General features: G+C 40.1%; 1 protein-coding gene across 1 annotated transcript; it reads right to left on the minus strand.

The window, feature by feature from the left end:
• Positions 1-950: 950 nt before the first annotated feature.
• On the minus strand, positions 951-11,896 carry LOC139714712 (CYFIP-related Rac1 interactor B-like). The gene is made up of 8 exons (XM_071626385.1): positions 11,767-11,896; positions 10,978-11,099; positions 8,900-9,142; positions 7,401-7,475; positions 5,940-6,059; positions 4,810-4,889; positions 3,569-3,695; positions 951-1,025 (listed from the first exon to the last, which is right to left on the minus strand). Exons 1-8 carry the CDS (start codon positions 11,837-11,839, stop codon positions 951-953), a joined length of 915 nt encoding a protein of 304 aa, XP_071482486.1. The 5' UTR covers positions 11,840-11,896.
• Between the last annotated feature and the right edge of the window lie 559 nt (positions 11,897-12,455).

The raw sequence follows: 12,455 nt of genomic DNA on the forward strand, positions 1-12,455 counted from the left end.
AGGAAGGAGGAGGAGTGGAGGAGGAGGAGGAGGAGGAGGTGGAGAAGGAGGATGGAGAGGTGGAGGAGGTGGAGGAGGTGGAGGTGGTGGAGGAGGAGAGAAGGAGGAGGAGGAGGTGGAGAGGAGGAGAAGGAGGAGGAGGTGGAGGAGGAGGGTGGTGGAGGTGGAGGAGGTGGAGAAGGAGGAGGTGGGGGAGGTGGAGAAGGAGGAGGAGGTGGAGGAGGTGGAGGAGGAGGAGGTGAGGAGGAAGGTGGAGGTGGAGGAGGTGGAGGGAGGAGGAGGTGGAGGAGGAGGTGGAGGTGGAGGAGGAGGTGGAAGAGGTGGAGAAGGAGGAGGGGAGGAGGAGGCCGGTGGAGGAGGTGGAGGAGGAAGTTGAGGAGGCGGAGGCGGTGGGAGGTGGTGGAGGAGGAGGAGGAGGTGGAGGAGGTGGTGGAGGAGGAGGAAGAGGAGGAGATGGCACATGAGGAGGAGGAGGAGGAGGAGGAGGAGGGGAGCAGAGGTTAAATATGGAATTTTATGCATGTATGGCTCCACATTTAAAGTAGAAGTCCAGACAATTTTCATAATTTCACATCATGTAGCACATACACGACGATGACTTTTGTTCTCGACATCACAACTAAGTTCTTAGCAACAAAGTGGAGGCTACAACTTGTTTATAGACCGTGAGGAACAGTTTGATTAGGAGATTACTAAAAATCAGAAATATTCACAAGCATGAAACTTGTGAATTGCACAAGGAGGCAAGACTTGCAAAAATAAAATGAACATATTTTATTTTTTGTCTACACAATACATTGAACTTGATACTTATAATTTTTTTTTTTTTTCAGGGTGGCAATTCACAAAAGTCTCATGCTGCTTTAAAGGTGATCAGCTCTAATTCGCAAAAATTTTTACGCTGTACATGTTTCTGGTTGTACAGTATTGTTTTCCCCCAAAAAGATGACTCACCTCAGTGCGTTGAGAAGATGCTCAACCTCAGAGGGCTCCTGGTCCTTCAGTACTTTTACACAGCTTTTCACCTGTTACAAGGGGTGACAATGAAGGGAAGTCAGAACATCATTTGACACGATAATATGTGGGACACAAAATGAACATAAAGTCGCACACACTGATTTTGCGTGAGGACTGAAAATAAGTGAAATGGGTCAACCTAGCCGATCTTGACTTTTTCATATTTTCTGAAAGAGCAGGTCTTCTTTTACATTATGCTAAAATTTGATATAAAACGGGCGGGAAAGTGTGTTTTTTTAGCAGTTTATCTTGAACATTTTTGGTCGAATAGTGGGATTAGGTGTATCTTTAGAGTCCCTTTTTTCATTTCTGAAAAACCTTGTACACACCCTTCACTTTCAACTCTAATAACTTTTGAAAGGATAGTGCTACTGCTTTGAAAGTTGGCATTAATTATGACCAGAATGTGTTAATGAGGCATGCTTAATTTCAGTTTAATCTAATAATCCCTTCATTGTTGTTACTCTGGTGGTTTACTTCATCCTTAATTCATTGCACATCCAGCACAGTTTGGTAAAGATTAAGCGCTTGAATAGACACTGTATTTCAGAGCCTCTTTTCTCAGTTCACACTTTTCCTGAGTTTGTGCCTTCTTTCCAATATTTAGATAGGTTAGGAGAGTCCATTTGATTTGAGTTATACATCATTTTAATGCTTAAAGTCTGCTCTTTCAGAATATGGTCTTAACTAAAAATTCATGTCTGGCGACTTTTTGTTTGTTTTGTGGTGCAGGGTCACATATAGCACCTTCAAAGATTCTAGTTATCCGACTGGTAGATTACTCATCACATGGCATGCAGTTTAAAAGTATTATTGCACGCTGTTGCTGCTAACCTGTGCAATTTTTCTTGAGCAAAAATGGATATCGCACAGCTGACATCACAAATTTCCATTGGCTCCCATGTTAGGATCAAGATCAACTCGTAGTTTTAGTACCATTGCATGCCTTTGATGTCACAATATACATACCTTAGCCACACGTACTCATACTTTATAACTTATTTCTTCACTTTTCTTTCTTTCTTCGACTTACTGTGCAACAGCTCAAAACAAGTGGCCCTATCACTCCCAATGTTATCGTCATTTGTTTGTTTTTGTCTGTTTGTGTGGGTTTTTTTTGGGGGGGGGGGGGTGGGGTGGAAGGAGGCATCTCCTTCTTTGCAAGAGGTTAAGTGGGTGTTTGGCATGAATGATTTGTGACCCTCCAACACACAGGACCCTCTCTTTTACTTCCTATCCAAGGGACAGAATCATTCGCCTAGTTACCATGAGGACAGCATCAAAGAAAAACTAGAAATGTCGCTACAGCGACTGGTTATACCCCCGCCAAACAACATTTCATAAGCTTTGGTCATAACAACATTTCATAAGCTTTGGTCAAAAAACTGAGGAAGTAGTTAAATCCGCAAGATCTTTCCTTGATCTTCTGCCATTAATATGCCGTTACCATGGCAACGTACTTTCGGGTACTGTCGAAAAATGCGTCTTGCACATCTACAACCAAAGGCACACATCTGTACCAAGTTTCATGGAAATTGGGCAAAAACTGAGGAAGTAGTTTGCAACATAAAATTTTCCATCATTTTGGCTCATAATATGAGAGCTGTTACCATGGCAACATACTTTTTGTCACTGTCAAGAAATGTGTCATGCTGACCTATATCCTAAGACAAACATTCAATATGAATTCCATGAGAATTGGAAGAACACTGATGAAGCAGTTTTGCCATGAAGCATTTTGCCCTATATTTTACCAATAACATGCCGTTACCATGGCAACGCACTTTTTGCCACTGCGGAAATATGTGTCTTGCACATTAACATATTCAGATGAACATCTGTACCTAATTTCATAAAAATTGATCAAAAACTGTGGGAGGAGTTCGCGACGCAAGATTTGTACCCATTTTTGCCCATAATATGCCGTTACCATGGCAACGTACTTTTGGGTACTGTCAAAAAATACGTCTTGCACATCTACAACCCAAGGCACACATCTGTGCCAAGTTTTATGGGAATCGGTTGAAAACTGAGGAAGTAGTTCGCGACGCAAGATTTGCAACGGACCGACCGCCCGACCGCCCGACCGTCCGCTGATTCCTATATACCCCCTTCAAACTTCGTTTGGCGGGGGTATAAATACCTAAGTTGGCTCAACTGGGACTCGAACACAGGACTTCTTGATTGCAAGGTGAAAACATTGACACTATAGAGTGCTCATCATCCCACATGTAAAAGTGGACATTTTTGTGCGAGTAATTTTTATTTATTTATTTATTTTTGCGCTAGAAGAATTTCACGTTTTTAATTCTGCAGTATCAAGACATTAATTTGTAGTGCATATACCAAGCAAAATTATATGCGTGCTTTTACTTTGTGGCTAGTTTCTGGTCTTGCAAAAAATTTCCACAACGCAAAAAATTCCACACCACGTAAAATTTCCACTTTTAGGGCCTACGGTATTTCAAAAGTGATTTGAAACCACACAAAACTCTTCCGGGACCACTACGTACAGACACATACATGTGCATGCACGAAGAAAATGGCTTACATTGATGGGGGCGCTCTTGTCGAACGCGCCGACTGGATGTACATGGTCGTAGAGGATGATGAGGGCGACCATGACGCGCAGACAGAAGAGGACGGTGTCCCTCTCTTGGAAGCGGGCCACGTAGTCCCTGCGAAAGCGAGAAACACAATTACGTACACGTTCGCACATCATGGCTCATTCACTGATGCAGCATTCGGGAACATGAATGCACAAGTCTGGAATGACTTCATTCCCTTAAAGTCAGGAAATCAAAATTTAATGATGTCTTCATAATGAGATGAATAACCACACATTTACCCTTTGTTAAATGCTAATACATTTCTTGCGTTAAACGCATCAGGAATTCTTGCAGGCAAGATTTATTTGCATATCAATACATTTCTTGCGTTAAACACATCAGGAATTCTTGCAGGCAAGATTTATTTGCATATCACAAATGTTTGTACTGGTCTGCACATCAAAAAATTGTATCTAATCATTATCAATAGCACCCATAATTTCGTCAATGGTCTACACTAGAAGAAGACTAATTACACACCTGTCTCATAATTTCTGAGGTAGGCATTGTGCAAAAAAAGAAAAGAAAAACATTGGACAAGTACTATAATACTAGAAAGCTGAGAGTTTGAAATATTCAATGAATCGATTTAATACTGATAACATGAAATCGATGTGTAAGCATCTTTTATTGGGCCATCTTGGCTTCTTTTGAGTCATTATTAACTCTTTATGTGCCATGGTGTAAACCCCTGTGTGCCACATTATTCAGAGATCGCAATGTAAGTCATGCTTTGGGAAAACATTCTGTTTTTCAGATCTATGTAACTTTCACAAATTGTTGTTACCCTGGGCACGTAGTTATAGCAAAGTTGTAGAGTTGTAGTTGTAGAAAAGGCTAAGCAATGCTTTGATGTAAATTGTATGAGAAATCTATGATTGTTTTTCTTTCAAATGATCAGTAGCTATATAATTGTAGAGGCATAACTTTTGCACACAAAACAGTGAGAGAAACTGAGAATTTATTCGGAAATCCAGTAGGGCACATAAAATGCAAATTACATGCGACAGGAATGGAATCCCGAGAAACGCTTTCATTGTATTGTGGCATTTGGCGATTTATCGATCGGTTTGGGCGGCTTTGTGCATTTGAGCAGAATATGCAAAGTTGGCACGCTGTCGACTGAGTCGGGCGTGCGAACATGGCACATACAGAGTTAACAGAAGATCTGAGATCTACTCACGGATTATCAATCATGACCCTGCAGATCTGGGCCATGGTACTGAGAACATCTGTGGTCTTCTCACACCACACTTCCTTGTTCTGCAAGAGAAAAAAAAGAAGGTGAATGACCAAGAGTAATAATAAGGGAGGAAAGAAAAACAACAACAGGTTTTGGATTATATGACAACTCCTGTATGGAGAATAATGATGGAAGACAAACTATCTTTCTTTTTCAACCTTAGTTCATGGTACTCTTATTCAACTCATTTTAAATAATGTGAGCATACAACAAAACTAAATGACGGAAGACAAACTTTCTTTTTCAAGCTTAGTTCGTGGTACTCTTATACAACTCATTCTAAATAATGTGAGCATACAAAAAACTAAACGACGGAAGACAAACTTTCTTTTTCAACCTTAGTTCATGGTACTCTTATTCAACTCATTTTAAATAATGTGAGCATACAACAAAACTAAACGACGGAAGACAAACTTTCTTTTTCAACCTTAGTTCATGGTACTCTTATACAACTCATTTTAAGGTCTGTTTATAGCATACTGCAAAACCAACGAAACTCACCCAGCGCCCTGGTGCATAAAATGAAGTAATCAAATATCGTAAGTCAAAAACTTGAATGTAAGTCAGGTATCAGCCAATCAGAATTGAGTATTCATACATGGTAGATGTATGTTTGGATTTCTGACTTATATTTGATCTCAACTTTTCTACAACAGGGTCTACGATACTAACTTGAATGAACAGTCTGCAATGATCTAATAAATAAAAGACCTGATGATGATAAAATGAGAGTGATGTACCTCATTTTGGATTACTTTTCTAAAAATCATTCTTTAAACAATATCTGCAAGTACAATCTAAATCTGTATCAGGGCAATTATCCCCCAAGGACAATTACCCCCCAGATGAATACTGGTTTATAGTGATAATGTTTAGAGTAAAGATTAGGGTTACAGTTAGGTGTAGGGTTAGAGTTTGGGTTAGGGTTAGGATTAGGTTCAGGACTAGAATTAGGGTATGGGTCAGGGGAAGGGTCTAGGGTAATTGTCCAGGAGGTAATTGCCCTACAACCTCTACATCACCACAACCACCGTCACATCACAACCACGGCCACCACTACTAATCCTCACCCTGGACACAAACTTGATTGAGGAGTCTACAATGGTCTTGAGCATGGGTGTGGCATGGGCGTAGAAGAGAGACATCTTATTGGCCATCTCGTTGTTGACCGCAACCCAGTTGGGATCCGGCTAAGGAAGAGAAGAAGAAGAAGACAAATAGATTAAAGATATTACATCACTGGGGTGACAACAGAATAGCTGTGAAGTGATGACATTATCATCTTATCTCATTGGCACATGTGATTGTGTCCAATATCAGTTTCCTGCAGCCATGTGGAACTTTACAGTTCTATCACTTTCTTCTTTTCATTTCTGATTTATTCAGAAAACTAGAGAAGCACTCTGAGTGCACAGACCTCCGCTAAACAGCTAATTTCCATCGCTAATCTTGCTCTTCCATAGAGATCAGTGATTTCTACCCATACATGCACGTATGCATGCTGAAAGTCGCCCAATTTCCCAATACAGAAGCCTTTTGTTACATCATCAACTTCCAGCTGTGCAGCGCACCTCGCCCTAGCAGAAGTTAGAGCATGCACTTTAGTGCACATAAGGTATGCACACCTCGAAAAATGCGCAGCTTGAACTCCCAAGTTCATTGACCCTACCCGCCAAAATATTGAAAAATCCTTCAAAAATTTATAAAAATTCCCGGATCACTACCACGACTCATTCATCTGTTACTTGTACCATTCTCAATCTTTCCTGTAAGTTTCATCCAAATCTGTTGACAACTTTTTTGAGTTATTTTGAACACAAACAAACCAACCAACAAACAATCCAATGCCAGTGAAAACATAACCTCCTTCCTCGGCAGAGGTAATAAACATTTTGTGTGTTTGCTTCTGCTTTGTTCACTCATCAAAGTTTTCTTGACCAAGGGTTGGAATTTTGCCTTAGGAATTGAAAAGAAATTTAGTTACCAAACAATAACCTTGTCAATGAACACGATATAAATTGTAAAATAGTCAAAAAGTAAAAATAACATCATAGTTGGTAAATAAGAACCAGCAATATGCTAGTAAGCTAGTCGAGGCAAACCCTTTCGCAATACAATTGCAGTACGGATTTCATTATTTACAATTTTTTAGTGCACTAGCAATACTTAGGGAGAAGTGCTGTTTCAATACTGTAAAACATGATATATTCGCGGCATGAAATTTTCGCGAATTGGAGCCGACAGCCTTTTTCGTGGCATGAAATTTTCGCGAATTGCCACTGGCGTTCAATGCATGTAGTGTAGACAAAAACTTTCGCGTGCATTTTAATTTCGCGAATTTCGGCGCTCGCGAAATTCGCGAAATTAAAATGCACGCGAAAATTCCTCGTTTTACAGTATACTAAGTAAACGTATTTACAGGTTTTCATAGGAAATCATTCAGTTGTCTTTTGTTGAGAGATTTCAATGATTGAAAGACAACGGGATTACAACAAAGAGTTAAGAGTACCAGTCCATACACTCGATCGTACCTGATTCGCCATCTTTACTCTGCTTAATGTTCTCCTGTAGTAGCTGAAGTCATTCTGTATCGATGGATTTGTCATCTGCGGTTGAAAGAAGTGGTAAGAAAAACAAGACAGTCAGAACATTTAGATCCCTTGACATGTAGCATAAGGGAAGAGCCTCATAAAGAGGTCTGTGATTACTGCAAAAGTGGACATTTTCGCAGCTTTGAAATTTTCGCGCATTTCGCGCAGCTAGAAACTAGCGCAAAAATAAAAGCATGCAAATATTTTTGCTTGCTAAATGCTCCGATAGTTCATGTCTTGATTTTACAAAATTAAAAACATGCAAAACTCATCTTATCCGGCTGAGCGCAAAAAAAACTACTCACATGAAAATATCCACTTTTACAGTATTGTCAACTCTGCGATAACATGATTGCAACCACCATGCAGCAGAGCTGGAGAAGACCCAATCAGTTGCTAGTATTTAAAAAAAAAAAAATTATTGCTGCAATATCTGTAATTATTGCAACACAAAGTGATTGCAAGCCTCTTAAGGATGTAGCCCCCTGAATTGCTTTCAGCCATCAGTGCTTTGATGAAAAGAAAAAACAATTGGAATTTATGTATATTTGCATGTTTTGGCATTCCTAAAACTTGTGGGCATTTGAATACATACGCTATACTACATGTAGGTGACAATGATGATGTCATGCAATAGCCAAAGATCGTAACAGTGGAAGGCAGGCCTACTTTGAGGTCAAATACTGGAGTAAATATATATGAATAAATATTCCTATGTTAAATGTCAGCCTCAAAGGTAAATCTTTCCAAGGGTAATAATATGTCCAGCAGGGGCAATGAATAACACCTCACAGTAACATGAAATAAACAGAAACAAGTAACATGAATGTCGCAGTTAGTTTAATTTGCATTGTTGATGTTTCTTTATGTTTATCTCCCCTTTTCAAATGTCTTTCAGAGAAGAAAAAAGAAGAAGGGGAAAAAAGACAAAGGAGATTTCTTTATACACCATACCTTGAGGTCATCAAATTTGAGAGAGAAAGAAGAAAATAAAATCTAAAAAAATGCCAACAGAGATTTCCCTATTCACCATACTTTAAGGTCATCAAATTTGAGAGAGGGAGAAATAAAAAGGAAAAAAAAAAATCACAAATTTCCTTCTACACCATACCTTGAGGTCATCAAATCTGAGAGAGGAAAGAAAAAAAAAGAACAAAAAAGCCAACACAAATATCCTTCTACACCATACCTTGAGGTCATCAAATAAAATCTGAAAAGAGGAAAAAAAAAGAACAAAAAAAGCCAACACAGATTTCCTTCTACACCATACCTTGAGGTCATCAAATTGGATAAAGGGAAGAGAGAGAGAGAGAGAAAAAAAAAGCCTGCCACAGAGATTTCCTTCTACACCACACCTTGAGGTCATCAAATTTGAGAGAGGGAAGAAAAAAAAAAGGGAAAAAAAAAGCTTGCCAAAGAGATTTCCTTTTACACCATACCTTGAGGTCATCAAATTTGAGGGTGAAGTGGAGAACCTGGGCGAACTGCTTGGCCAGGGCCTGCTTCTGCTCCAGCTGCTGTACAGGCGACTCGTCCCCGGTGCAGAGGGCGCCGAGCAAGTCCTGGTTGACCTTCTCCAGCTTCAGGGAGAACTCGTAGTACTTCTTCAGCCGCGCCACTAGAGGGCACACCGCACACCACGCCTTCTCTTGCAGGTCGTTGTCCCTGGGACTCGAGATGGCCTGGGAGGGTGACAGGGCGGGTTGATGATTATATGTATGTGGTGGATTTATGAGGCCATGCCTGACACACACATCATAATTATATCAAGTACCAGGTAGATTGTTATATTGAATATGTTTTCCATTGAATATGTTTTCCACGGATTAATAATCATCATTATGGAAGAAGTTCATCTGATTGGTAAATCTTTCTAAGAAGCAAATTTCCTTTAAATAGTCAAAGTTTGATTGTACATTTGTGAGCTATAGCCTACTAGTTTTCTGCAGGCTTCGTCGGACTAGCGTCGACTCGCCATAGATGGGGTATTGGCAAGCTTCCAATCCGAGAGATTTACAAGATGGATCAGGGAGGCTATTCACATCCAGATCGGGCATGAATACTCCTTGAACCCCGACATTTAAAGGCGATAGGCAATACAAATCATTTTCAACGTACATTCCCATTCTCTTGGACTGTAAGACTCATCAATTCATGGTGAGTCAACACTAGTCTGGTGAAGCCTACATAAAACAGTAGGAAAAATCTTACAGGTAGGTAAAATCAAACTTTGGTTATGAACAAAGGAAATTTGCTACGAATTATCGTTTTCAATAAATTACTCAAACATGCCGTAACAGTAACATTGGCTTGTCTTGGTAAAGACCTTTCTGAGGTGCCCACCACAATTATTATCCTCCCAGCAAATTTCCACACGTCTATTTGTACACAAACAGCTGTTGTGGCTGAGCAGATAACACCACATAATATCAATCACAACGTTCTACACAGCTGCATTACAATAGTATGTGCCAGTCACTTCATTCAATTGCAATGGGAGATTTCTGAAGTGGTTTGATGTTTTGAGTGGGTTTTAAGTGGGTCTGTCTATGGCAGAAAGACTGATGACCAGCCCTGGATAGAATGTACTTCCTTTTACAGTGATCTATTTCACCATTTCCTTGTCTTCTACAAAGTGTACATTTTACCACAGCGGTTTCATAAAAAAAAAACATCAATATGAAAGTATGAAGCACAACTGGAATCCTCAAAACGTGATGAAAGTGTATGCATATACTGTGAATCTAACCTTATATTATGGGGTGTCTTTTTTTTTTCTGTGGACAAACTCACGTTTTTCAATGTACATGTATTCAGTGGCTTCCTTGAATAATCACAGGAAATGAAAACAAAGAGGCAAGCTGTATACTAAAGAATATTTCCTTAAAGGTCTAGTGGGGAGACTCTGATAGATACATGTATGCCATTTAAAGCTAAGCAAAAATTGTTTTTTAAATTTCCTCAAGCAGCTTCGAGCAGTCTTTTAGCTCACCAGAAACAGACAGAATACGGCAAAGGTGATCCGATCTGATCAGATTCTGATACCATCTATTAAAAGCCGGGGTTGTTTCAGAGCCTCCTAGAGTAGCCTCAAGGAGGCTCGGCTGCAGGTTAAAACACTACGGGTTTCGAGAAGCGATTTTTTTTTTGCCGACCCGAAAGTTAATCACTGCAAGACATCACCCGCAAACCAACTGACTCGACCGACTGCAACTGATAAACATTGCACAACGTGCACATTTTCGCACGCATCACATCTGCCTTCCTGCGTAAATGTGGTATTCACATGTGCACGCCTTTTACAGGAGGGGAACTCGGTTACCATGAGGATGGAGCCAGTCAGGGTAGCTGCTTGGGCGTAATCTGAGCGGGCAGCCCGAGCAGTATGTAAAACAGACAAGCAAGCAGTTTTATCAAAGGGCTTTCGAAACGATTCGAAGAGGCTCCAGATTTTGGTCCCAGTATGAATGGGGCAAGATAGACCCTCCTTGAGTGGATGTGCAAGACCCATACTGACCTGTCTGATCTCTTCCCCTGCCCCGCTGTACTTCTGCACATCATCCAAGATGCTGTCCAGCTCCTTCAGGATTTCAGCCGTCTTCATGAACACCTCTCTTTCCAACTCTGTGGGCTGGGCATCTGGGCAGACAGAGATTTTTGATATTGCATAAATTATTAACCCGTTCTGTACGGGGACCTGGTGGCCTGCATATCAAGTCTATGAGCATTTCAGAATTCAGTATGGAACGGGTTAAGATCAACTTTAAAAAGGTTGGAATGCACTTTCACTTTAACCCATTAAAGACTAGTCATGAATATACTCGGGCAGGTATCAATGGGAATTGCACCTTGAAGCAAAATCAGCCCACCCTCAACAGGTTAAGAAATCTTTTGCTTTCATTTCGCCTCTCTTCTTGGAATCAAAATGTGCAACACACATGGCAATTAATCACTGCCACTTTAACCCGTTGAGGACAAGTCCTGAAAATACTCGGGCAGGTGTCTATGGGAAATGCGTGTTAAAAATAGCAAAGTTAGTCCGTCCTCAATGGATTAATATGTTAATAACTCCCTGTCTGAGAAGAGTCAAACTATCCCTTTGAATCTTGTTTGATAATGATAATGATAACAATAATAATAATACTAATAATGATAGAGTTTTCTAATGCTCTGTGTCTGACAAATGGTGACATTCCCGGCGCAAAAAGGTGAGACCGATTTTTGACAATGCTCCATTGATACATTGTAGGAAGAAGCAACAATAGGAAAGCAAGCAGAAGAGTTTACTTGAATCTAAAGAGCCTACCTTCAAAGTCGATGTAGACCCGCGGGTTATCAGGCGGTTCCTCTCTGGCCAGAAGTTTCAATATGTTACCCATGTCAGGTACTTGGCTGTCTTACTGCCAACACGTGATCTGTAGACAATAACAAGGGGTTCAAAGAAATGTTGGTTAGTTTCTCCCTATAAAAACAAGATTAGATGCAAGCAATGTATACCTACTGTGGTCATACACTGTACACATATCATGTGGCCATATGTCACAGGAAGAAGTTTATTACCACCTGAAAAATAACAAGACTGGTCAGTAAGAATGTGCACAATACAAAAGCAGGACACAGGGAGAATTTAGACATTGAAACAGACACAATAGGGTTGTTTTGTTTGTTTTTTTTACTATAGAAATACATTGTATGAAAATAAAAATGATGGAAATTATTACACCACTCTCCCAGTATGCTATCTACAAAGTACATGTCTTAAATCTGCAAAGATGCAGAGGAAGAAGAATGAGAAACTTGATAACAACAAGAAAAGATGAAGAAAGGTGTTGCTCCTTTATCTGAACTAAGTACCATGTGGGATGAAATTTCCTTCGAGATGCGTACAAAACTGTTCCATGACACTTGCTCCTGCGACAATTGCTCCCATGAAATATCTGCATGCCAAGCCAAACATAAATTTTACTCTCAAACATAACTCTAACCCTAATCCTA

The sequence above is a fragment of the Diadema antillarum genome, unplaced genomic scaffold, assembly GCF_040938485.1.
Source record: "Diadema antillarum isolate AM-2024a unplaced genomic scaffold, OU_Dant_1.0 seq00002395_RagTag, whole genome shotgun sequence".
Classification (NCBI taxonomy): Eukaryota; Metazoa; Echinodermata; class Echinoidea; order Diadematoida; family Diadematidae; genus Diadema; species Diadema antillarum.